At 40.7% G+C, this 24,632-nt stretch overlaps 1 protein-coding gene across 1 annotated transcript; it reads right to left on the bottom strand.

The window, feature by feature from the left end:
* Positions 1–7,716: 7,716 nt before the first annotated feature.
* On the bottom strand, positions 7,717–20,204 carry rps6 (ribosomal protein S6). Its single transcript, XM_028805820.2, has 6 exons — positions 20,081–20,204; positions 19,335–19,466; positions 15,911–16,121; positions 12,441–12,587; positions 9,104–9,261; positions 7,717–7,849 (listed from the first exon to the last, which is right to left on the bottom strand). The coding sequence occupies exons 1-6, from the start codon at positions 20,084–20,086 to the stop codon at positions 7,754–7,756; spliced, it is 750 nt and encodes a 249-aa protein (XP_028661653.1). The 5' UTR covers positions 20,087–20,204; the 3' UTR covers positions 7,717–7,753.
* Between the last annotated feature and the right edge of the window lie 4,428 nt (positions 20,205–24,632).

The following is a 24,632-nucleotide window of genomic DNA, read 5'->3' as shown; positions in this document are numbered from 1 at the left end:
GAAAAATTAAAAATAAATAAATGAGGGTCTATTACAAAAATAGACGTATCTTAGTATGTACACACAAAAGTATGTAGTCTTTGTTCTGTTCTGTTTCTTCTATGGAGAAACTGTTTAAAAAAAATAGATATTATTATTAGTGAAATTTTCGTTTGTCTTAAGGCGTCATGTCTGCAAAACGCTACGCAGTCTACTAGTATTACAGAAATAAAATTTAAAAAAAAGTCTAATCCACAAAAAACACAAACCCAGCACCGTCGCCTACTCCTCGTCTTATGTTGAATTTAAATCGTTTTTATTCACCCTTATAGTGTCTTAAATGTGATGGCTAATTAATCTTCTTCTTCTTTCGGCTGCTCCTGTTAGGGGTCACCACAGCGGATCATCTTCTTCCATATCTTTCTGTCCTCGTCATCTTGTTCTGTCACACCCATCACCTGCATGTCCTCTCTCATATCTCACATCCATAAACCTTCTCTTAGGCCTTCCTCTTTTCTTCTTTCCTGCCAGCTCTATCTTTAACATCCTTCTCCCAATATACCCAGCATCTCTCCTCTGCACATGTCCAAACCAACACAATCTCGCCCGTCTGACTTTGTCTCCAAACCATCCAACCTGAGCTGACCCTCTAATGTCCTCATTTCTAATCCTGTCCATCCTCGTCACACCCAATGCCAATCTTAGCATCTTTAACTCTGCCACCTCCAGCTCTGTCTTCTGCTTTCTGGTCAGTGCCACCGTCTCCAACCCATATAACATAGCTGGTCTCACTACCGTCCTGTAGACCTTCCCTTTCACTCTTGCTGATGCCAGTCTGTCACCAATTACTCCTGACATTCTTCTCCACTCACTCCACCCTGCCTGCACTCTCTTCTTCACTTCTCTTCCACACTCCCCATTACTCTGTACTGTTGATCCCAAGTATTTAAACTCATCTACCTCCACCAACTCTACTCCCCTCATCCTCACCATTCCACTGACCTCCTTCTCATTCACACACATGTACTCTGTCTTGGTGGTCCTACACACCTTCATTCCTCTCCTCTCATATCTCCACCTCTCCAGGGTCTCTATATTATAAAAAAAATAAATTTTGTGATGTTAGAGAAGACGAGCCGTGATCGTTGGAAGAGAGAGCGAGAGACACTTTCATATCCCACGTGACAGACAAGTCACGTCATACATACAACGTTTGGAAGCAAGTCCCGTGATACACAAGCAGAGCAGGTTACAGATAATGGAAGTAGGAAAATTTGAAAGTCAAAAAAATGAGAGTAAAGATCACATTAGCACAAACAAATGGAAAATATTACTCGGTGAAATAATGGAACAGCGAAAAGAGATGGGATAGCGTTTGAGGATGTCTGGGGGAGAAGAGAGATGAAGAGTAGGACAGCTGCTGTACAGCCTTTTAAACGTTGGAAGCGCCGAGCGAGATGAGGATCACATGGCGGCAGCTGATCGAGCAAAGAGGAGGTAAAAAAAAAACAAAACCCCTGATTTGTTTCCCACTGTATCACCGGATAAGAGGGGGTCTCAGAGGAGCGACCGCATCTCCTTGGGGTGCATTCAGCCTCCCTCTTCACAGCACGAGCAGCAGAGATGTGAAGTGGCTGGCGAGTAGTGCAGGCCATGGGGGTTGGCAAGCATGGGGCGAACCCCCCTAGTATACTGATAAAGTAAATTTAAAGGCATTAAAACTTATATAAGAGACAAATTGAAAGGACAGGTTTGTTATGGAGAAGGACCTGTGGTCAGATTGCCCCCATTGAAGAACAACAATCCAGCGGGTCAGGATGCTTGACGTAACAAACTTCTCAGGATCGCAAAGCCAGCGCCTCTCCAGGCCCCTCTGGACATTCTTAACAAATGTAAATGTTTTTAGTGGTGTTACTGACTGGGGAACTGCATATCCCAGCTGCCCCTTGGGTTTTGCACTATTGGACAGTTTGGGAAGTGATGGCTCAGGCCTGCCGAGAGAGTCGTCTTTGTGTCCCAAATTGCAATGCCAGGTGCTTTTTCAATTTTGGTGACAGTGGGCCACACTTTTCTGCCCTCTTGGCCCAGTAGCCCGTTCTTTTGAATGTCATGAGACCCTTTATCATGGCTGTCACCCTCGCAGTACTTGGGGTGTCCACGCTGCATTCCTACTAGCAGTGCCAGTTGTAGTTTTTATACTGTATGTGGGCACTGCTGGTCCAAACTTTAACAACACCTCAGTTATTCTTCAAATGTAATTTAGTTGAAATGCAATGAATGACCTAAAATGGTGAAAAGGTAAACAGCAAGCTGGCAGAGGTTTAGAAAAAAGGGACATCTCAGAATATTACAAACGCGCCTTCTTCAGGGAACAACTACCAGCTTACAACCTACAGATGTTCTGCAGCAATTCGAATAAATGAAGCCTTGTGCTTTGAAGCAAACAATTTGCACAGGTGTCCCAACTTGTGTTGATTACTGAACGGTCCTCTGTGTGTCTCAAAGCAGAGTTGGAACAGACGGAGTTACTGCACCCTCTGAAGTACAACTTGGATAACATTACAGTAATAATGGCAAGAAAACAGCAGTTCACAAAAGAAACGAGACGAGCGACATTACACTGAGAAAAACAACAACTACTGGTCCTGTTTGGGCTCATTTTATATCTCATTATTGTTTGGCTGCTAATGAAGGGGTCTGAGTCTTCAAGAGCAAGTCAATTAAAATGAACTCAAAAGAAAATTAGCAGCAAAAACAGGTCACTGATTAAGAAAAGGGTTAGAATGAACCCCCACAGCCATGGTGGTCCTCCAGGACCGGAGTTGGGGACCACTGCACTAGAGTCACTGAAGGTCATGGAAAGTGAGGCAACAGATACGTGACGTTTTAAAACAGTTCCATAGAAGGTGACTCCTTAATGTGGTAAAGAATTCCACAGACGAGGGGCAGCAGCTGCAAACGCCGTGCAGACCCCCTTAGTACGAGGGACCATAAGAGACAACTGACCAGTAGGTAGATCTAACCACACAATGTCCTGCTTTTAGCACAGATGTTCTAATTACTGAGGAGTGACCTCAGTAGCCGTGAGTAGGACAGTGAGCCATCAAACTCACACTTGGTCCCCTTCTGTTACTTCAGTCTCTCTTGATAAAAGACGAAGTGTAGCAATGTGCTTATTTATATATATATATATTTCAGCATGTCTGTCTGTCTGTTGGTTGGTTGGTACGTTTACATCAGTGTTTTGATTGGCTGAACGAAGCACTGGGAAGCGAGTGACCAATCGGATTAAAAGAAAAGCTGAAGGCAGTCACTCGACTGAAGAAGACGAAAATGCAAAAAAGAAATAAGATTTTGGATATTTCAAGTGCTCAAACTACACCTCAAGAATTGCCAAAAACGAAGAAACCAAAAAGAATTTTTACTGAAGAACAAAAACTGGAATAAACAGCGAGGTGCAGTACGACAAGCAGCAAAGAGTGTTCAAATCTCGCAGCAGAGACAAAATGAACGCCAACGAGTTGCAGCTTACAGAAGCAACCGCACGGAAGGACAAACACAATTGGTTCACGAAATTGAGCGTCTGCGATTGCAACAAAAACGTTCTACTGCCACTGAAATTGAAGTTGCTGAAAGACGTGAACATGAACGGCAACGACAACAAGAAAGTCGGTCAAACGCAACTCAAGTTGAAATTGTTGAGAGAAGAGAACAAGAACGGTTACGACGACGAGAGAATCGGTTAAATACAACTGAGGGTGAAATTGTCGAAAGAAGGGAGCAACAGCGACAAAAACTACGAGAAAATTAACTTCATGAAAACGAGGAAGATGCAAATTCAAGGCGTCAACAAGATCGCATTGCAACTCGAGAAAGTCGAGCAAATGCGTCTGAAATTCAAGCTCAACTTCAAAGAAACACTGTATGTTGCCTTATCTCGAGGAACTTCAAGAGAGAAGATCAATCTCTTAGTTTGAAAAGATTGCCACGAGGATCAAGATGGTCTTTGCATCAATAATGTAGTGTACCCAGGGATATCCACTTAACGAATACGTAAACTATGTTTATTCAAGAATTTAAGTATGCATTGATTGTGTTAGTGATTCATAATTTTATTTTGATAAAGGTAAGTCGTTCATTTAATGGCATGTAACACTTTCATACATGACTTAAACTAGAAACAACTTTCATTATGTTTATTATTGCCTTGGAACTAAGATCCATACAGCTCAGGTGGTAGAGTGCACACTACCCTTGGTTGGTGGTTCGATCCCGGATGCCGGAACAAAGTTAGGACCTAACACCACCTACTGTCCGCCTGGGTTCGAATCCCGATTCGTCGTGTGGCACAAATAACAAAAAACATTTTATTACTAAATTTAATCATGGTACAAATAATTTTGCACTTAATGACTTTTACCCTGCAACACTGATAAAAGTCGCCTGCAGCCCGTCCTTGACGGGCACGACTACCTTGTTTATTCATATAAAGTAACACCAAATAGAAGAAAAGTCTGGATTAAAAATAAGCTCTCTCAGGGCACCCATTTGATTTAGCGATCGGTTTTGCTACATCACAGACGATGTCCAGATGCAGGAGTCCTATGCGTCATGGGCTGTGACGTCACCATTTGGTTTTTTTTCTTTCCTCCTCGCTTGACGTGCCCCACAGAAATTACTGTGCGCCCATTGGCTTTCAGAACACGTGACCTTTGCACACCTTTCATCGTCTCTCTTGTCCTGATGTCTCTGATCAGAGTGTTTGGATTATTTTTCTGTCTGAAGCTGTAATCCAATTCTGTAATGTGTAGCTCGACGGCACCCACCTGTTCACAGGTTATTAATGAGTTAGTGTAGAACAGGCTCTGTGGCATCCATGTTTTACATTATAGGCCCCTGGACAAAGGGGTGTGTGGAGGTCTAAGATTTGACAGCATAACAGTCAGTCAGTGCCCCCTGTGCCCATATGTTCAGATAGCCCTGCGTGTTGAGGTCATACAGTAACTGAAGTTGAAGCTGACTGACTGGCACGAATGTGTAAATCACTAGTACAACACAGAAGGGTGCTTGCAATGCCCGTCATTAAAGTCCTGTAAATTCATTTCATCCTTGTTTGTTTGCACAGTCAAAGAAGCCACAGCCAGGCTGGAGGGCAGGAGACTCAAAGCTCTGCGTACACAAGGAGCGAGCGAGTGAGTGAACCACCGCTGAGTTTTTACTGCACTTTGGTTTGTAATCGTGAGAAGCGACAGAAAAGAAAAAACAAAAAAACAAAGGAGGTGTTCAGTCAAATACGCAGCACTGGCCCTCTTAAAAGAGAATGTAAATACAGCCTGTGCAGCAGCAGCATCATCATCATCATCACTTTTCAGGGTTTGTCACATCACAACCCAATTTGTTACTAAAAGGTTGCTGTAAATAAAGTGTGTTCTCCCAGCAAGTCCTCATAAATCCTGAATTATATAAATTCCATACACACGTTTCAAGGCTCCTTATATATATATATATAATTCTAAGCCCTGCACAGCTCCATGAAGCCACATTTCTCCTCTTCTGATTTCCAGGGCAGTGGCCTGTTTTGACGATGCCTCCCAACGGTGTCTCCCAGTGTTTGTCTGGTAGCCTCATGTCATGAATGACTTCATTGTGGATGTGTGGGCTTCTCCAATGACAGCTGACTGGTGTGGCATGAATTCCAACAGCACGACACTCTTTGTATCCCATAAAATGGCCCCCATGGCTTTTCTAGCCAACTGCTGCATATGAAATTCCTTGGACCCCCCCCTTCTCATGCTTTTACTGCATGGACTCTTGGTTTCAGTTTCATCAGGGTGAATCCATGTTTCATCCCCACTAACAATCTGTTGTGAAGACTCCAGGTTAAACTGGTGTCAACACTCCGGGATCCCATTAGAAACGGACCTTCGACATCATCAACCGAGGCCAGACGATTGTAAAAACCGTCAGTAGAATGGCCTGCTTAACATGAACACGACGATCTTCTATAATCCTAGTCTCCACTTGTGGCACATTTCCTGTGATGCAGGAAGCTTCATGTCATCTTCAACCCCATTTAAATTGAATGGCCCAAAGCCTCACCACGTAGTATGAAGGTTCATTACCACCATACGCAACATTCAAACTCTTGGGGGACTCCCGCCCTCACATGTAAAGAATTATGACGTAACACTCCCAATCTGTGGATTTCTTTGTAGACACCCATTCTCTCAGTGTGCTCGATATGAAAGGGCCTCAAACGCCACACATGGCCTGTCCTGCTCTCTAGTGACTAAGTTCTGTCACACAAACCTCTTATAGTTACAGTACACAGACATTTAAAGCTACTCTGTAGACAGACAAGCTGGACCCCAACTACATCATTAGACCCTGAAGCTGTCGGGTCAGGTGAGGTTGGGGAGCCATACACCACAGCACGAAACGGCTCGGCTAACCCTGAAACTTCGAGTGACATTTTGAAAAGTGAGCGACTGTATGCAGTTCACAGCACAGCTGCCAGAACTGTTGACTGAACTTGACGGCAGCCTACTGGGTCACCCAGAATTATCCCAGCCTGGTTGATGTGGTTTTTCGTTACAGGAGAGGCTTGGTGAGTAGCCATCTGACCCGGGTCTTTTATCTCAACATGAGCAGGACCTGAACATCTAGAAGATGGGCTGAAGTGCCAGTGAATCAGAGTCACTACTGCCACATGTTCAGTGACATTGTTTATGTGGCCCCACTCTGGCACCATTAGTGTTTATAACTACCTTACCTTGTTCACTTTTCTAACTTACAGTGCAGAAGTTTCATCACCACAGTAGGCAGCTAAAAGGGAATATTAATGTCACAATACCAACACCATCAAATTTTAGCCAAGTGCTGAGGTCAACATTTAAGTTATAAACCAAATTATTTTAAAGAATGAATGACCTGGAAACAGCACATTTCTAAAAAGAAGTGATGAGAAGACCCCACAGGTGTCTGCTTCGCCACAAGTTCAGAAAAATCACAAAAATGTTCAGGACCTTCACAGAATAGGGCACAAACAAACTGCAGCAAATTAGTTTTGAGTGATTATGATTCCCCGAGGGTGAGGGAAGCGTCTGCCAACTATGCTGCACTAATTTCTTCTACCCAAAAATGTGACCCGACACTTTGGCGACTTTCTCCAATCACCATTAATAAATACATTCACTGTGTCCATTGTATTCAAATTGTTAAATTAAATCTTTACAACAGCAGACAAAAGCAACCCGGCAAGTAGCAGAAGTTTTATCATAACTAAACTGCACGTGACAAGATTCAGCATGGCTTCAGGCCACAATGATCTCTGTTGCCCCTTTTATGTTCTTGCATTAAAAAATATTAAACACTGGGACTCCATAAGAAAGAACACATACAAACAAGGCCATATTAAACACTTAAGTGTTATTTTGAACCTGATCAAACTATAAACAATGGTCAGGACCACAAGATCCACACGGACTGTCCTCCCCAATTCAAACATCCGATTGGTAGATCAACACACAACGCAGTGAGACACCAACATGCATGTGCAGTTTGAAAAGGCTGCTTAGCACAAACACAACAGCAAATGAATATCACAATGAAACAAGAACGGCCTTTACTGTGGAGTCTGGAACTGACTGGCACATAGAAAGGCACCTATCAGGACCGTGGTGTAGAGCTTCGGTGGTCTCCCATTCAATAAACAAATTACATCAATGTAAACAGCACTTCAGGAAAGCCTTTATTTCTACATACTTAAAACTGACTATTTCTGGCTGGATTCTGATTTGGATGTAGAAGCTCTGAGTGAAGACAGACGACGCCTCTTGGCGATCTGCTCTTGCCGTTTCTCCTTTGCCTCCTGAAAATGATCAAAAGATAAAAAATATTTAATAGAATAAATAATAAAATTAAAGTTTAAAATTGTAAACAAGTTCTACCCTCCTAACAAATGATCCAAATGTGTTTCCCACAGAAAACAGTTTACGGTTGTACTCGGCCACAATACGGTAACTCACGTCAAGCTCTTCTTAGGTAAATGCTGCCTCATTGTCTTACCTGATATGGGTGTCAAATAACCAATCTATGACCCACTGTTCCCTTCTTTGTATAGATGTTTGTCATGTACATTGCAAGGCCATTTATTAGTACAAGTATGGATTACAACAAGGTGCAGAAAAAAAAAAATCTGCAAGCAGCTTTTCTATAGCCTCTGGTTTCATTTTAGCATTTGTCCCTCTGGTCCCCCAGCTCCGACTACTACGTGTGCAGTTTTGGGAGTTTTCCTACCTAAAATCCCCAATATTAGGAGCTTAAGCCACATAATCACAAAAGGTCAAGAAGTGCACCATCACCTATAAAAATGCGTACACCACAGATCAGGGGTGTCCAACTCCAATGCTGGAGGGCCTTTGTGACAGTTTCTTAATTAGTCATTCATGTTTGCTGTTCACTTTTTTCCTTCATCCTAATATCCTTTTTAAGACTCAGATCTTTGAATTGCTTTTTCTTCCTTAGAGCCAAATAAAAATGAAATATGAAGTGAGCCAACAGATGACCTGCTAAGTTGAGTCTCAATCTCCAATTTCATTCCAACCAGGTTCTTAATAAGAAGCCAATTCTTGTTGTTAATCACACCAGATATTTCATTCTATGCCTTGTGGGTGCTCTCATAGTGTCACCACAGCCATTCCCAAAACTGTATTTTATCTGTCAAAATGTTTTGTGGACATGAGCAGATCAACATTCCACTTTCTTTATGTTCAGATATTGTATGATGGACACAGGTTGCTGGTCATGTGTTGGCTCGTTTTTGTATCTCATTGTTGTTTGGCTACCAATTAAGGGATCCGAATCTTAAATAACAAGTTGATTAAAATTAAGGAAAAAAAGTTAAATTAGCAGAAAAATGGGTCACTAAGGGTTAAAAAGAAAACAGGTAGCCACTACAGCCCTGCAAGACCTGAGATGGACATTTGTACCATAGCAGAAAGAAGCACTGCAAGGGTGTCACATAACCATGTGGCTCCACAAACTGGCACTATTCTGTGCTAATGTGTCCCAACCAAACCCTGTGCTCAGGGCCTAAAAGTCTCTGCTTTTGTGTTGTACGCACCTTCATTCTCTTGGCCAGCAGCTTGGCGTACTCAGATGCTTCGTCCTTGTTTTTCCGGGTTCGTTGCTTCTTCAGGGCAATGCGCCTGCGTTTGTGCTGCAGAACCCTGGGGGTCACCAGTCGCTGGATCTTGGGGGCTTTGCTTCTAGGCTTCTTCCCTGGGGCAATAGGAAAAGAAAAAAAAACATTTAATTTAGCCTATAAATATCCTGATTTTTTAGAAATAGCAATACACTAAGGCCAGAGTATGGTCATGGGAAAAGAATTGTCCCATGGGGATTAATATAGTGTTCCAAAAAATACCAAATTACTGCTTTTAAGCCGCTGAAATGTAGTTTGCAGTGATCACTTTTTAATATTGTCAATTTTTTGAAGAACATTAACAACATTAGTCTTTTTTAAATGCATTATTTATGCAGTAATTATTGTACCATTATACAGTATGCTTTAGGCTACACTTGTGACTTAGGAGCAGTGATTAGAAGTTTTATTATCAATTTTGCCTCACTTTGCTGACTGCAACTATTGTACATCCTGAAGTTATCATGCAGACAAATCAAAGTCATTACAATCAGGGTCATTATGGTTCCCCAGACACTGATGTCAAGCCCAAGTAGACTATTGTTGGAATTCCTTAACTGTACACAAACTATGAATGCATTCATCCTGCCATACATTTCCTGAATCCACTTTCTGAAATTTGCACCCATCAGTGTCTTCAACTCAATTTACACTTACTGCATTGAGATTGCAGGCAGGCCACAACGTAACATGCACACACAGTCATCAACCAAAATGCATTCATACATGTGGCAGTCCATTTCATCAGTGTCACTATTTTGCAGTCAGTTGATAGCAGTGTTTGGTCAATGTCACATACCTAACAATTTCACAGCAGAATTATACAGCAAAAGATGAATGTGCTCAGTGAGAGTGATGGAAGAACAGTTTTTGTGCCTGTTATTATTACTGGTTTTAAAAGGAGAAAAAAGAAGGCGGAGTGTTCATGTTTTCTTACAGACAGCTTTGTTTTACCCAGTGCTACAACTTCACGCCATGATTCTGTCATCATCTCCTCTGGGAGAGGAATGAACACCTCGCTTCTGGCAGCAGCCTCTTCTCGAAGTTTGCACATAAATGTGAATACATAAAATTCAACTCCTTTCAACGGAACATATTTGCCTGTAGATTAACATAAATCAGGTTGTTTATATTTTTTGTAAACTTCACATCAGTTCAACAATGGCTGCTTGCTCCCAGTTTCATTTACAATCACAAGTTAGTGAAAGTGTCTTTCACAAATCCATATTGTTTTAAAGAAAAATGAAGGCTACTTCTATGTGACAGTACAATTAAATCATATTTGGTGGAACCAAGGGTTAGAAGAGATTCCCTTAAATGTAACCGAGATAAAATCCACACGGCACCAATTTCTCTCTCATGGGAACAAAAATGTAAAATTTCAACCACAGATTCCAACGTCCGGCCACATCCTCAATTCATCACATCTGTCACATCAAATTAAACAATCGATTACTTGCAAGGTAACTGGTAAATATTAAATAACATTCAACTGGGCCTTACTCTGAACTTCAATCAATCAACTTTGCAAACTAAAAATCACTCAAATAGTTGTCATAGAAAAGATTGAACTTTTTTTTTTTTTTTTTGCATTGTAGTTTATATCTTTTCCTGCTACATCCCGTCTTTGCAGACCTACTCCTGGATTAAACCATTTTTTTACAGTTTTCATTAAAACAAAAAGGTGTATTTGAAAAATCTTATCTGTAGATCACAATCAAAAAAATTCTAAATTAAAACTTACAGAATACCCATAACCTGCCACCCCCTCCTGCGGTTGTCTTCCTTCCCATCACCAACTTAAGTTCCTAAGCACCAACACGGATCCAAAATCCACATTCCAAGTTCTTGCATTTCTTTTTTTAATACACCCAACACACATCTTAGTGTAGTGCAAATATCTGCTGCACAACAGCATGTAACTCAAACTGTTAGTTCACCCTATTAGAAATTTTTTTATTTTGTTACATCACAACCAATTACATTTCTGTTGTGTAAAGAATGACATATTACCAGCATCATGCCTCATACAAATAAAATACTTAGGTACATCATTTGTTATTGTATGCCTCAAAAAAAGTCACCCATTGAACAGCTAGCCACCCCCTACCCCCTAAAGCTCTTAGAATTTAACCAAAAATGTGGTCCATAGAATAGTTTTAAAAAAATCCACAGTGTACTCTGATCACAAAAAAAAAAGACAGAAATAGAGAGGGCTGGAGGTGGGGGTTTCAGCCAAGCTCAATACAATAAAGAAATCATACATTTATGTTGTTGCATTTTTACAGTTCAAAGCATAACAGACACTGCATGACTTCGGTCCTACCAGTTTCACTGCATGCTTCTTAGGTCTGAAGAATAGGCCCCTTATTTCAAAATCTATCTAAATTAAAACATTTTTCAAATAGCCAATCCTCATAAACCAAACTTCTGTGAAATGACAAAGTGCCTTGTGACTGGTTTTACTTGCATTATCCTTTCAGCTTTAACTATCACTTTTAAAGCTTGTGACTTTTTTTTTAAACCTCTGCTCAAATACTGTAAAGCCCGAGAAGTCCCAAGGGAATTGATACTAAAGTCTCAGCCTGATGTTTTAAGTTAGAACTCCCTTTTGTCAGGGTATGACACAAAGGAACTAGGCATAAGATGTCCTATAAACTACCTAAAGCTAAAAATAAAAATGTGACTAAGGAACTTCCCTTTCTTTCCCGCCACGGACTGCATTTGATAACTCCACAATACACCTTCTGCTCTGATCCATAAATGCCATGCAAAAAGGGATTAATAAAGTACATTAAATCAAATTATGTACCAATAATTGTATACCACTTCCTTACAAAAATATTTGTAGGCATTTCTTTTTAAAGTAAATTTCTACTCTGAAACATTTCTTCAAAATATTTTACAAAATAATGATGTACTGGCTTGAAGTTATTTTAAAGATCATGAGCCAATATGAGATAAAAACAATCTACACGTTTACATGACCAGCGCCTCCACTTCATGTTTTCCTTTAAAAAATGCAAGGCACACACACAACTGGTGCACACACAGTTAAAAAAAAAAAAAAAGACATTAAAAATGCTTTCTTGATAAAAAGAAACCAAATTACTTTGTTAACTGAGGTGCTAGCTTAAAAGTGCAACAAAAACTAGGACTTACAGAATTTGTGAATTGTTGCATCAAAAAAAAAAAAAAAAATCTTAATGCAACCTCAAATTTCTCTACCACAAAATGAGAGCAACAAAGAACCAACCTTCTTTAGTGAGTGGTCTCCTCACAACATATTGACGAACATCATCTTCCTTGGACAGATTGAAGAGCTTGCGGATTTTGCTAGCCCTCTTGGGCCCCAATCGACGAGGGACTGTGCTGTCGGTGAGTCCGGGGATATCCTTCTCACCTGTAAACAAAATATTTCATGCAAACAATCTGTAATCAAATACACATATAAATAAGACGTGCACATAACATAAAAACTGTGCTTAATTTGGTTCATGTTCTTTTTAGAGTTTAATACCATTAAACAATTACAATACAGGAAAGAGTAACTCATAACAATATGACCAGCTAAAGCTGACACTTTACAGATGGGGTCATGTTTATGTCAAATTAATTACTCATGACAAACTCTCCAACCGCTTACTAAACCACTTTTGCAAACAAGTGTTCTTAACACGAGAATTCCTGAAGCTTACGATTTATTTCGTTGTCCGTGATCTACTTAAATTTCCCTGCCAAGAAGCACGTAGCTCCTTATCAATGCGCTAATACCCCACTTTTGTTTTACAAATATGTAGATTAGAAGAAGGCAGCAGCCCACTACAACCCCCACCTCCCAATGAATCAGATGAAGGCATCACTGTTGCAACCCTCACAGTTCAAGTCTGTGTTGAACTGTTCATCTGCCGATGCGTTTGAAAGGAGGTAAACAGGTAATGAAATATCAATTTGAAATACATATATTTCATATCTACATTGATCTGTGTAAATACAGAATGACAGAGGATATGCGAGGCAACAAATGCTGAACTCACGACTAAAACAGAAAATGTTTTCAAATGTTATAGTAATAACGACATAATTGACGTAAAGTGTAGGATGAGTGAAGCCTAAATATTCAATAAACACTTTCATAAAAGGTGCAACAAAACAAGTATGCTTTTAATCAAGTATAAAATCGAAGAAAAAGTAACTGCTCAACTGACATGTTGCTGAAGCCCAACTGTCAGAACAAATTAAAAGATGTTCGCATACGCATGTTTGCATTTTCAACCAGTTGTCACAGTGCTCACTGCTCCATCACAGATCTGTGCAGATGGTGCAGTGGATAAGCTACCATTTAGTAATGGGAAGGTAATAATGTTCAAATCCCGTGCCTTCTCTTTATTTAGTGCTTTGAGTACTGAGTCTAACATCCTGTGTAAATTTATGGTACTTGTAAAAGGTGTCACGTTTCCTCACGAGTCATTGTACAATTTTTGTATTCAGTTTATTATTTGCTCATCAAAACACCAAGAGGAAATTACTGAGCTGTGTTTGTGTGTTTACTTTTATCCCTTTAGCGCTTTTACAATTACCAACAAATTTACACCGACTGTTACAGACTCAAATCAAATGTGTTTTTATTATATAATAGTAACAATAATAGCTCACTACTCAAAACGGTAAATGTGAGGAAGACCCTGGATTGAACCTGCAACCTCTTGAGTATGAAGCAGCATTCCTTACCTCTGCACCAGCCAAGCGGACGTGTCTACTTCGTATCGATTGATGGTTGGGCTTCAGTTTTTACACATTGCCAGTAACATGTAAATTGAACAATTTCTTTTGCTTTGGTTATATTCTTGAATAAAGGCACACTCTTTTTATACCTTTTGTGAAAGTGTTTATTTGACATTATACACTTCACATTAACATTTTGTCAATTATTACTATAACATGAAAAGTTTGTTCAACATTTCTTGCCTCCCATTTCCTGTCATCCTACATTTACACAGATCATTGTAGACCTGGAACACACGTGATATATTATTTTCCCTATACAATACCTTAGTCCCAGATAAACAGATTTCAGCTCTGAGAATTTTGTCTGATTTGACTTCAGCTGCCTCGGTAGGGGATGTGATTGCAGGCTGCCTGCTGCTACTGCTGATTGACACATTTGCAAAACAAACACGCTGTTGACGAGGTGAGGGAATTTAAGGTGGCCCAGCATTACAAATATTTTCATAGGCTTCAGGGATTCTAGTGTTGAAAGGTTTCATGTCATTACGTAAATGAGATCAGTAAGACGGAAATGACCAGTTGAAACACGGTATTTTCAGCACAACAATAAGCCTTTTAGACAGGCTGCAAAAACACCTTATATAAGCTTTGGTGTATGAAATAAAATTGGTATGGCATAGTTCATGAAGCACTTTCATGGAAATTTCACTTCGGTGATACTGTAGGAATTCACTTAACAGATTTTAAAATACAACTGATTGGACTGAACAATAATATAAAATCAAGTCCATCAACTTACTATTATGTACACAAATACAGAAGAAAATGAACAGGAAATTGAATGACAAACAATTTAAATAGTATTAATTTGAAACCAAACACACTAGGTGAAATGAAGTAAACAAATTGCAAAGATAAGATTGGTACAGGGGCCTCTGTGGACATCAACCTTTACAGAGCTAGGTGTGTGTTCCGTTTCTCTCTCTTCATCCTCCAAACAAATGCTCTGCTAGAGCAAACAAGCTGTCGGCAAACTTCACATATAAATTTGAGCTTGTTCTTGTTTTTTTTAATAAATGTATTTCATAAAGTACTTGTGCAAAAAATTTTCAAAATCAATATGTCTGTCCCATAACTAAACAGAGCAGATTGTAAAAATGCTGGTTAAACAATTACTATGAATTATTTCTGGATACAGGTCAAACGGTTTTTAAAAAATATGGGGGACAGATACTGAACCAAAAACAATAGGTCTGGAGCTCAGAATATGAAACACAACGTAACTTTTTTTTTATATAAACGATAAGGTAATTTTTTGATGTTTTACATGTAGTTTTACAAAAATTGTAATTAAGACATGAATATCAATTTTGATTTTCTACAGGCACAAATACAGACACCATGTCAAAAATCAACTTATTGATGTTTTGATCAGCACAGACTCAGAGTCCACCTTAAATAGGTCAAGTGTGTGTCTGTATCTACGATACACCATTTATTGGAATGAAAAATACAAAGCATTCTATTGCTACATACATTACAAAGTACTTTCCAATAGATGGTATACTTCAAACCAGAATGCTGAATAAGCGTAGGTCTGCATTGACTACTTAGATTTTAACCCATCCTAGTTTGGTAGAACTAGTCTGAACTTTACTTCACAGGAAAATCAGACAGAAAATCTGACAAAGAGTTTTGATCTTTGACAGAAAGAAAACAATTCAGCTTAATGTGTATAAAGATTAAATGTTTTAGGTGGTGTAAACATTTCACATCAGTAACCATATTCATTGTTACAACTATAAACAGTGAGTGAATGTGTGCAGACCACAAGAATTGATGGTGTTCAATTAAGAAAAAAAAAAAATAAAACCATTAATCCATTTAGACTAGTTATTCACATTCATACACTACTTTGTAGCATTTCACCAGGACACTACAGAGAGGTACTGAGACCTACAAAGAGTGCAGGTCCCTGGAAGCCCCAGCGATACTCACCTTTCTTGATAATGACCAAATTCAGCACACTCAAATTGCCATCAACAATGCACCCACGGACAGACTTGCGCTTGCGCTCTCCAGTCCTCCTGGGGCGGTAGCAGGAGTGACCTTTACTGAGAAGCAGACGTACACGTCCATGAGTCAGAACACCTTGCTTCATAGGAAAGCCCTGCTTGTCATTGCCTCCACTGATTCTGACAACGTAGCCCTAATGAAAAGGAAGTACAAAATTGAGTACTACACCATTTACAATGTTACTGCAATCTATACTGCAAACTTTTAAATACAAATACACAATTTTAAAAACTGCTTGTAGATTTTCTTCCATGTGTGGATTGCTACAAAGGGGACCAAATCTAAGGTGCACTTACTACAAGTCACTGATGATGCATAACTAAACACTCTTCACCACTGACTCCATGGGAGACACGTTAAGCAAGACCATTGATGCAACTATGGTTGTCAAAAGTATCGAAATATTGATGAAGTATCGATTTAAACATTTTAAAATTACTTCAGTGCACATTTTAGGTATCGCTTCTACATCCTACATTATGAACACAATTTAACCACTGCTCAAGTTGAAGTCTAATTTCTATAAACTCACAGGTGTTAATAAAATGGAAATTTCAGCAGTGTGTGAGCGTTCACTAACACAAGTAACTGATGAAGTGGGTAGCCACACTAGAGTCTAGAAATACTTCAGCTTTCTGGCAAATGTAGACAGCAAACCATAAGATACATACAAAGCACATTCACAAAATTTGCAATTGAGAAAATACAAAAAAGTCATCTTATTTCTAAATTACACATTACATAACTATAAACCTGTAAACTTAAAGGATATGATGTTTATTTTTATCTACAGGTTAATTTTTATTTTTTTTGCCAGATAAACATTTAATGCTTCAAGACAGGGGTCTACAATTCTTTTTACCTGCAGGTCACTGCTACTCTTTGCTGCTCATTAAGGGGCAACACTCTTTTCTCACTTTATATGTAAACCCTCACTGCAAAGCCTGGTGCCATACCACGTTACTTTATTTCATTACATGAGATTTTTAAAAATATTTCATTGCATTTACTATATAATGTTAGGCACTAAATCTTTTCAGTGCTCAACTGCATAAACTGATTTTAGGAGACCCAGGCCCCTCATGGACCCCGTGATCATCAGAGGTGACTGTGTGCAGAGGGTACAGACCTATAAATACCTGGGAGTGCAGCTGGATGATAAATTGGACTGGACTGCCAATACTGATTCTCTGTGCAAGAAAGGACAGAGCCGCCTGTACTTCCTTAGAAGACTGGCATCCTTCAACATCTGCAGTAAGATGCTGCAGATGTTCTATCAGATGGTTGTGGCGAGTGCCCTCTTCTACGCAGTGGTGTGCTGGGGAGGCAACATTAAGAAGGATGCCTCACGCCTGAACAAACTGGTGAGGAAGGCAGGCTCTATTGTTGGCATAGAGCTGGACAGTTTGACATCCGCAGCAGAGCAACGGGCACTCAGCAGGCTCCTATCAATTATGGAGAATCCACTACATCCATTAAACAGTGTCATCTCCAGACAGAGGAGCAGTTTCAGCGACAGACTGCTGTCACTGTCCTGCTCCACTGACAGACTGAGAAGATCATTCCTCCCCCAAACTATGCGACTCTTCAATTCCACCAGGGGGGGTAAACGTTGAACATTATTCAAGTTATTGTCTGTTTTTTTTTTTACCTGCATTTTTATTACGCTTTAATTTAATATTTTTTTGCTGCTGGAGTATGTGAATTTCCCCTTGGGATTAATAAAGTATCTATCTATCTAAACCGTGGCACTAATTCTCAGTGTGCTCATACTTCCAGCTGCACATCAGAGTTTGTATGTCAGGGCTCATTTTCAGCTCAACATTTTTATTACTTTAATTATATAGCACTTTTCAATCGATATGCACATAGTGCTTTCCAACAACAGAACAAAAAACTATTACTGCATTTCACATAAAAATAAACAACCAAAAACGGAATAAAATTAGCAAGCTTCATAAAAACAGAAAAAAATACATGATAAAGATATGAAAATAAACTAACAAGAACAGAATGCTTGTCTGAAATGTTTTTAATTAAGATTTAAATGTAGTTCTAGAATTAGACGTTCTAATAACAAGGGGGAGGCCATTCGAGAGCTTGGGGGCCGTAAGTGAAGGCTCTATCCCCTTTTGTCTTTAATCTACAGCGTGAATTGACGAGGAAGCACTGGTCAGATGATCGAACAGGTCTGCTTGTATGATAAAAGTTCAAAACATTTTTAACATATACTGGAGACGGAACATTCAGACCTTTCCAAGTTCAAAGTAGGATCTTAAACTGGATCCTATAATGAACTGGCTGCCAATGTAATGAGGCTAAAATATGGGCGATATGCGCAGGGGATTTAAACCTGGTGTGGAGGCTTACAGTACCATTTTGTACCAGTTGCAGACTAGACAAACTGGTTTTGCTAAGGGCTGCGAATAAGGAATTACAATAATCCTATCATTAAGTAATAAAAGCATGAATAAATTTCTCAAGTGTCCCTAAAACGGGTCCAACTTTAGCAATAATCCATAAATGATAAAAACAAGACAAGCAGTTTTTTTTTGTTTTTTTTTTAACATGAAACTCTTAAGTTTAGCTTTGAGTCAAATAGAACGCCCAAGTTTCTGGACACAGTTTTAAAGTTAAGAGCAAGTTTCCCAGGAAACCTTTAACAAAATTTGCACTTTGTCAATCACCCATGATTAACACTTGTGTTTTATCTGAATTTAGTTGAAGGAAATTAAAAGACATCCGATTCTTAATGTAATACAGTTTTGAAGCATGGAACACCTACTTCAATTAGTAGTGATTCAAAGCTAAATAAAGCTGTAGATCATCAGCATTGCAATGACAATGAATGTCATGCTTCCTGATAATAAAGCCCAAGGGGAGCATATAAAAATCGAAAATAAGGGGCCAATGATAGAACTGAGGTACGCCAGTTAACTTTGAATTTTCTACTGGACAAATAAGAAGCAAACCATCTCCCAGATAAACCATCCCATTGATTCAGTCTACAATAGCGATATAGAATAATCAATGGTGCACTTCAATTAAAACTGAAGTCTTAACCGAGTCCTCAGAAATGAGTGACCCGAAGTGAGTGCAGACTCACTGCTGTGCTTTTCTCTAAATCCTGACTGAATTTTTTTTTTTTTTTTAAATACCTGCTCTGTGCTTTCAAGGATAGGCTCCAGCACCCCTTTCACAATGTTTAGGATGAAGTAAGCTTTGAGGATAGGCCAGCATGCTCATCTCGTATCTCACTTTTGCCAACACTTAAACACGCTGCTCTTCCACTAACAGCCCGGCATGCTGGGTGACTGAATGACACTTGACAAGCAACCCCACTCACCTTCCACTCGTCGCCCAAAGAGTCGGCGGCCACCTCAGCAGCCATCCGTTTCTCGTAGAAGATGCGCAGTTTGCGTTCATCATCGACTTCGATGAGTTTCTGACAGCCTGTAGCCGGGAAGGAGATGTTGAGCTGTGACGGAGGAAAATAACACAAGGCAGAGTTAGCGCTGGACACTCGGCAAGGCAAAGAGGCTAACGGTAAGTACGGTTTACAGGCCCATCCATACAACGCCAGATGCAGACGGGCATAAAAATATTAAGGACACCAAAACTTAATAGAAAAGCTGTCGTAAGTAATGAATGTTATACCATGTAAGCTCGGCCCGAACTCGGCCGGGCATTCAAGTCGGGTTCTCCGTATCAGGCATCTCGAACTGCAGTTTGAAGCACATGCAAACACGTCAGTAGCCCCGTTTCCAAGTGTCGACGGAGATGGCCAAAATAATAATAGCAATAATTCCAAAGTTAATAATGGTTCGTGACACCCAATGCGACCAGGGCATCACTCGACAAGTTTTGTTACACTAACTCTGTTCACAATTTTCTTCAATGGAAGCCGCCATGTTGCCCCGTCCGTCCAACACACTCGGACGCCATCCACATTAATCTTCAGTACAGCACAGAATTAGAACAACATCTGCCTCTTGAATAGAATGCCAAACATCCGTCATACTGTGTTTTAGCAAAATGTGAGATTTAAAAGGCGTAAATAATTGTGAAAAATTAAACTGTTTAGGCCCTCACCTTCATTTTCTCATACAGCCGCCTCTCCGATCCGCCACCGAAAAGAGAGAGGACTTCCGCTTGGCGATCTCACATAGACTCGCTCTTCTCGCGAGATTAACTTTTGTAAACTTAGTGCGTTCAGGACTTATGTGACTCATTGCTGTCAACTAGTGGACACAATTTGCGTTACACGTAATGTTATTCTTTTCAAAGTACAGCACTAAAAAAACTGCACAGTCAACTTGTTTTAAAAAGTAACACCAACAAATCGACGTTAGCGCTTTACAAAGTTTTAACATATTTTATTCTGTACCCCCAAAATTAAACATACCGTGGATTCAAAAGTAATCAGAGCCCTTTACTTTCTGCACACTTTATTGACTTGTACATTTAATTTTAAATAGAGAAATTTGCTATTTTTGTCCATCAGTCTACACTCTATCACCCATAATGAAGAATTAAAACATGTTTTCTGAAAAGTTCGCAGATTTATTAAAAATCAAAAACTGAAATCTCATTCTGATAAGAATTCAGACCTTAATGTAGTACTTTGTAGAAGCCCCTTTGGCAGCAATTCCAGCCTCGAGTCCTCTTGGGTAAGTCTCTATAAGCTTTGCACACCCGGATTTGGACAGTTTATCCTGTTCTCTCTGGCAGATCCTCTCAGGCTGTATTAGACTGGATGGGAAGTGTCTGTAAACTGCCATCTTCATAGATGTTCTATGGGTTGTAAGTCTGGGCTTTGGTTGGGCCACTCAAGGACACTCCGGGACTTGTCCCAAAACCACTCCTGCATTGTCTTGGCTGTATGCTTCACGTCATTGTCAGTCTAAGAAGTGAACCGCCACACCCAGTCTGAGGTGGCATCCACTGTAGAGTGGGTTTTCTTCAAGGACCTCTCTGTATTTGACTGCATTCGTCCTCCCCTCAATTCTGCCCTGTCTCCCTGCCCCAGCTGGAGGGAAGCACCACCATCATGTAATGCTGCCATCACCATGCTTCATTGTAAGAATGGTGTTTGGCAGCTGTTGAGCAGTCCCTGATCTTCACCAGAAAAAAAGTGATTGGATTTCTTCCCAAAGAGTTCAATTTTTATCTTCTCAGTCCTGGGAATCTTATTCCTCTCATTCTCAGAGTTCACCAATTCTGCCGTCATATGCTTTCAACTCAAGAATGGCTTCTGTCTAACCACCCTACCATAAATGCCTGATTGACGGTGTGCTGCTGAAATGGCCATCTTTCTGACAAGTTCTCCATCCTCAGCAGAGGACTTCTGAAGCTCTGTTTTAGAGTGACCATGGGGTTCTTGGTCACCTCCTTGGCCAAGGCCCTTCTTGTCTGGTTTCTCCATTTAGCCAGACGGCCAACTCCAGGAAGCATTCTGGTAGTAAAAAACTTCTTCCATTTCACATTTACTGGAGCCACTGTGCCCCTGGGGACACTCTGAGCTTTACAACAACAACAACATTTATTTCTATAGCACTTTTTCATACAAAAATATTGTAGCTCAAAATGCTTTACAGGATGAAGAAAGAAAAAAGATAAAAATGAAATTAGGCAGTACCAATTAACAAAGAATAAAGTAAGGTCCAATGGCCAGGGAGGACAAAAAAACAAGAAAAATTCAGAGGGCTGGAGAAAAAAAAAACAAAATCTGCAGGGGTTCCAAGGCTATGAGACCACCCAGCCCCCACTAGGCATGCAGCCCCCACTAGGGATGAAATGGCTTGATCCCCTTGTCCTGATCTCCTGATCTGTGCCTCACCACAGTTTGGTCCCAGAGACCTACAAAGAGTTCAATTGGAGCACATGGCTTGGTTTTTGTCCTGACACGCAGTGTGAATTGTGGACCTTCTATACACAGGCACACGTGTGCCTTTCTAAATGATGTCCAGTCAACTCAGTTTGCCACAGGTGGACTTCAGTCAAGTCCTTGAAACATCTCAAGGAGAATTCAAGCAAACAGAATGCACCTGAGCACAAGCTGTAGGACCACAACAAAGGGTCTAAATATACTGCTCAAAAAATGAAATGACCACTTTTTAATGAGAGTATAGCATCAAGTCAATGAAACTTCTGGGCTATTGATCTGGTCAGTTCAGTAGCAGAGGGGCTTGTTAATCAGTTTCAGCTGCTTCGGTGTTCATGAAATTTGTCGTCCGTGTCTGTCTGTGTCCAGGTTCAAGTTCACAAAAGGTAGCACAGCTAGTAATAATAAGTATTTAAATATGGCCAGCATTGCATGGGTTTGGATTTCCAGTCCTGTGTATCTCCATTTTTATGGCTTTTCCTCAGGTGCACTTACTCCCTCTCACAACCCATTTTAATTTGCCTCAGTATGACTGATGGTCTCCACCTTTGACTGTCATCTTGCCATAATTGTGGGGCTTGTGACCCTTAAGAGTGTTTAGAAGTAGGGCAGCTGGAGTTTTGTGATCCTCATGGGGTCTTTCTTGGTGGACAGGGTTAGGATGAAGGTTCACAATGACACTCATGACATTACAGATTAGAAGACAGTTTACCCTGCCCGGGAACAGGGTCACAGGGACCCACTCTTGGAGCCAGGATTCAAGATGGCATTCACCAGCGAGTTCCTGGTGGTTGAGCAACCCATATAACTCAGCCAGATGTGTAGCCATCTTGTGGGCTTACCACCTGCAAGATGAAGGATGAGGATCAGGCGCAATGTCAGTTTAGTGGCAGACATAGGCAGGAGAGACCTAGATGGACTAGACCCTGGCGATGGAGACTGGCTTTGGGAACTTGCAACACTACCTCTCTGGCAGGGAAGGAGCTTAAACTGGTGCAGAAGGTGGAAAAGTAGCAGCTAGATATAGTTGGTATCACTTCCACGCACAGCAAGGGTTCTGGAAACAAACCTTTTGATCAGTATGGCAGGTGTGGCAGATACTCACAAGCCCCCAGCTGACGACTGTACAATCAGGGATTTTTCTCCAGTGGACGAGAGGGTTGCCTCAATGTGGCTACAAGTCACTAAGAGAAGAAAGCTCTGACTGTTGCTTGTCATGCAACTGTGAGCAGACAAGCGAATGGGTAAGAAAAAAAGCCTGCAGCCAATGCGGTCCACCGGGACCAACATTGCTCACCCCTGCTTTACGAAGTGGTTTATTTACTTGCAATACTCTTTGTATCCACATAGTGGCAGTAAAAATTGATCCATGCTGTGCTACGTCCAGCAACCCCCCTTTTCTAATTCCCTTATCCAGTTCTGGGTCAAGGAGAGCAGATCGCATTTCCAACATAAGGTGGTATCCCAGCCCTGGACAGGTTGGTGGTCCACTGCCAGGCCCACACACCCCGACAAAGAAAGAAATTTATAACCACCAATTAACCTAATGTGCCTGTCATCACACATGAGAAGAAAAACGGTAGAAAAACTGACACAGATATGGAGAACATTCTGACATCAAGAAGACCCACAAGTCAAACGAGTCACGCCGCATCTGCAAGGCCATAGCTCAAAGCACCCACCGCACCACACAGGAAGGCCATGTGGCAGCACTCGGTTCGTCCAATATTTTTGACCCCATAGCCCAAAACACAGTTGCTACAGTTTTGGAATAAATCCCATGGCTAGCAACATTACCATCCCATCAAGGATCTTTCCACCGATCTACACATGCCCAGTGTAGGCAATTGACTACAGCAGTGGTTTTAAACTTTTTTTTTCTTGACTCAATTTTGCCTTTTTTGTAAATCATCCGAGGGGGGCGGATCCCCTTTGGAAAATCGTCACCAACAGTCATCCCTTGTCCCCCTCAAGATTTGTCGCCAACAGTCATCCTAGGGTGGGGTTCCTCCTTGAGGAATCATTAATGCATGTTATAGCGGTGCAATAGCGATTGCTTAAACTACCTGTGACAACACTCCTCAAACCATACCCTCGGAACCCTTCCCAATGATCAGATAGATAGATAGATAGATAGATAGATAGATAGATAGATAGATAGATAGATAGATAGATAGATAGATAGATACTTTACTAATCCCCAAGGGGAAATTCACATACTCCAGCGGCAGCATACTGATAAAAACAATATTAATTAAAGAGTGATAAAAACACAGCGCAAGTTAAAAAAATTCAAGGTGGACAGTGCGAGGCAGGTATAACAGACAATAACTTTGTATAATGTTAACGTTTACCCCCCCGGGTGGAATTGAAGAGTCGCATAGTGTGGGGGAGGAACGATCTCCTCAGTCTGTCAGTGGAGCAGGACGGTAACAGCAGTCTGTCGCTGAAGCTGCTCTTCTGTCTGGAGATGATACTATTTAGTGGATGCAGTGGATTCTCCATGATTGACAGGAGTCTGCTGAGCGCCCGTCGCTCCACCACGGATGTCAAACTGTCCAGCTCCATGCCTACAATAGAGCCTGCCTTCCTCACCAGTTTGTCCAGGCATGAGGCGTCCCTCTTCTTTATGCTGCCTCCACAGCACACCACCATGTAGAAGAGGGCGCTCGCCACAACCGTCTGATAGAACATCTGCAGCATCTTATTGCAGATGCTGAAGGACACCAGCCTTCTAAGGAAGTATAACCGGCTCTGTCC

This window comes from Erpetoichthys calabaricus, chromosome 7 (genome assembly GCF_900747795.2).
Source record: "Erpetoichthys calabaricus chromosome 7, fErpCal1.3, whole genome shotgun sequence".
NCBI lineage: Eukaryota > Metazoa > Chordata > Cladistia > Polypteriformes > Polypteridae > Erpetoichthys > Erpetoichthys calabaricus.
This window is presented reverse-complemented; position numbering and strand designations above follow the sequence as displayed.

Excerpts from the sequence above, each read along its gene's own strand:
- rps6 (XM_028805820.2), bottom strand. Across the intron at positions 12,588-15,910 it reads TTTGGTCATTATCAAGAAAG|GTGAGAAGGATATCCCCGGA; the intron begins GTGAGTATCGCT and ends TTTTGTTTACAG. Across the intron at positions 9,262-12,440 it reads GAGACCACTCACTAAAGAAG|GGAAGAAGCCTAGAAGCAAA; the intron begins GTTGGTTCTTTG and ends CTATTGCCCCAG.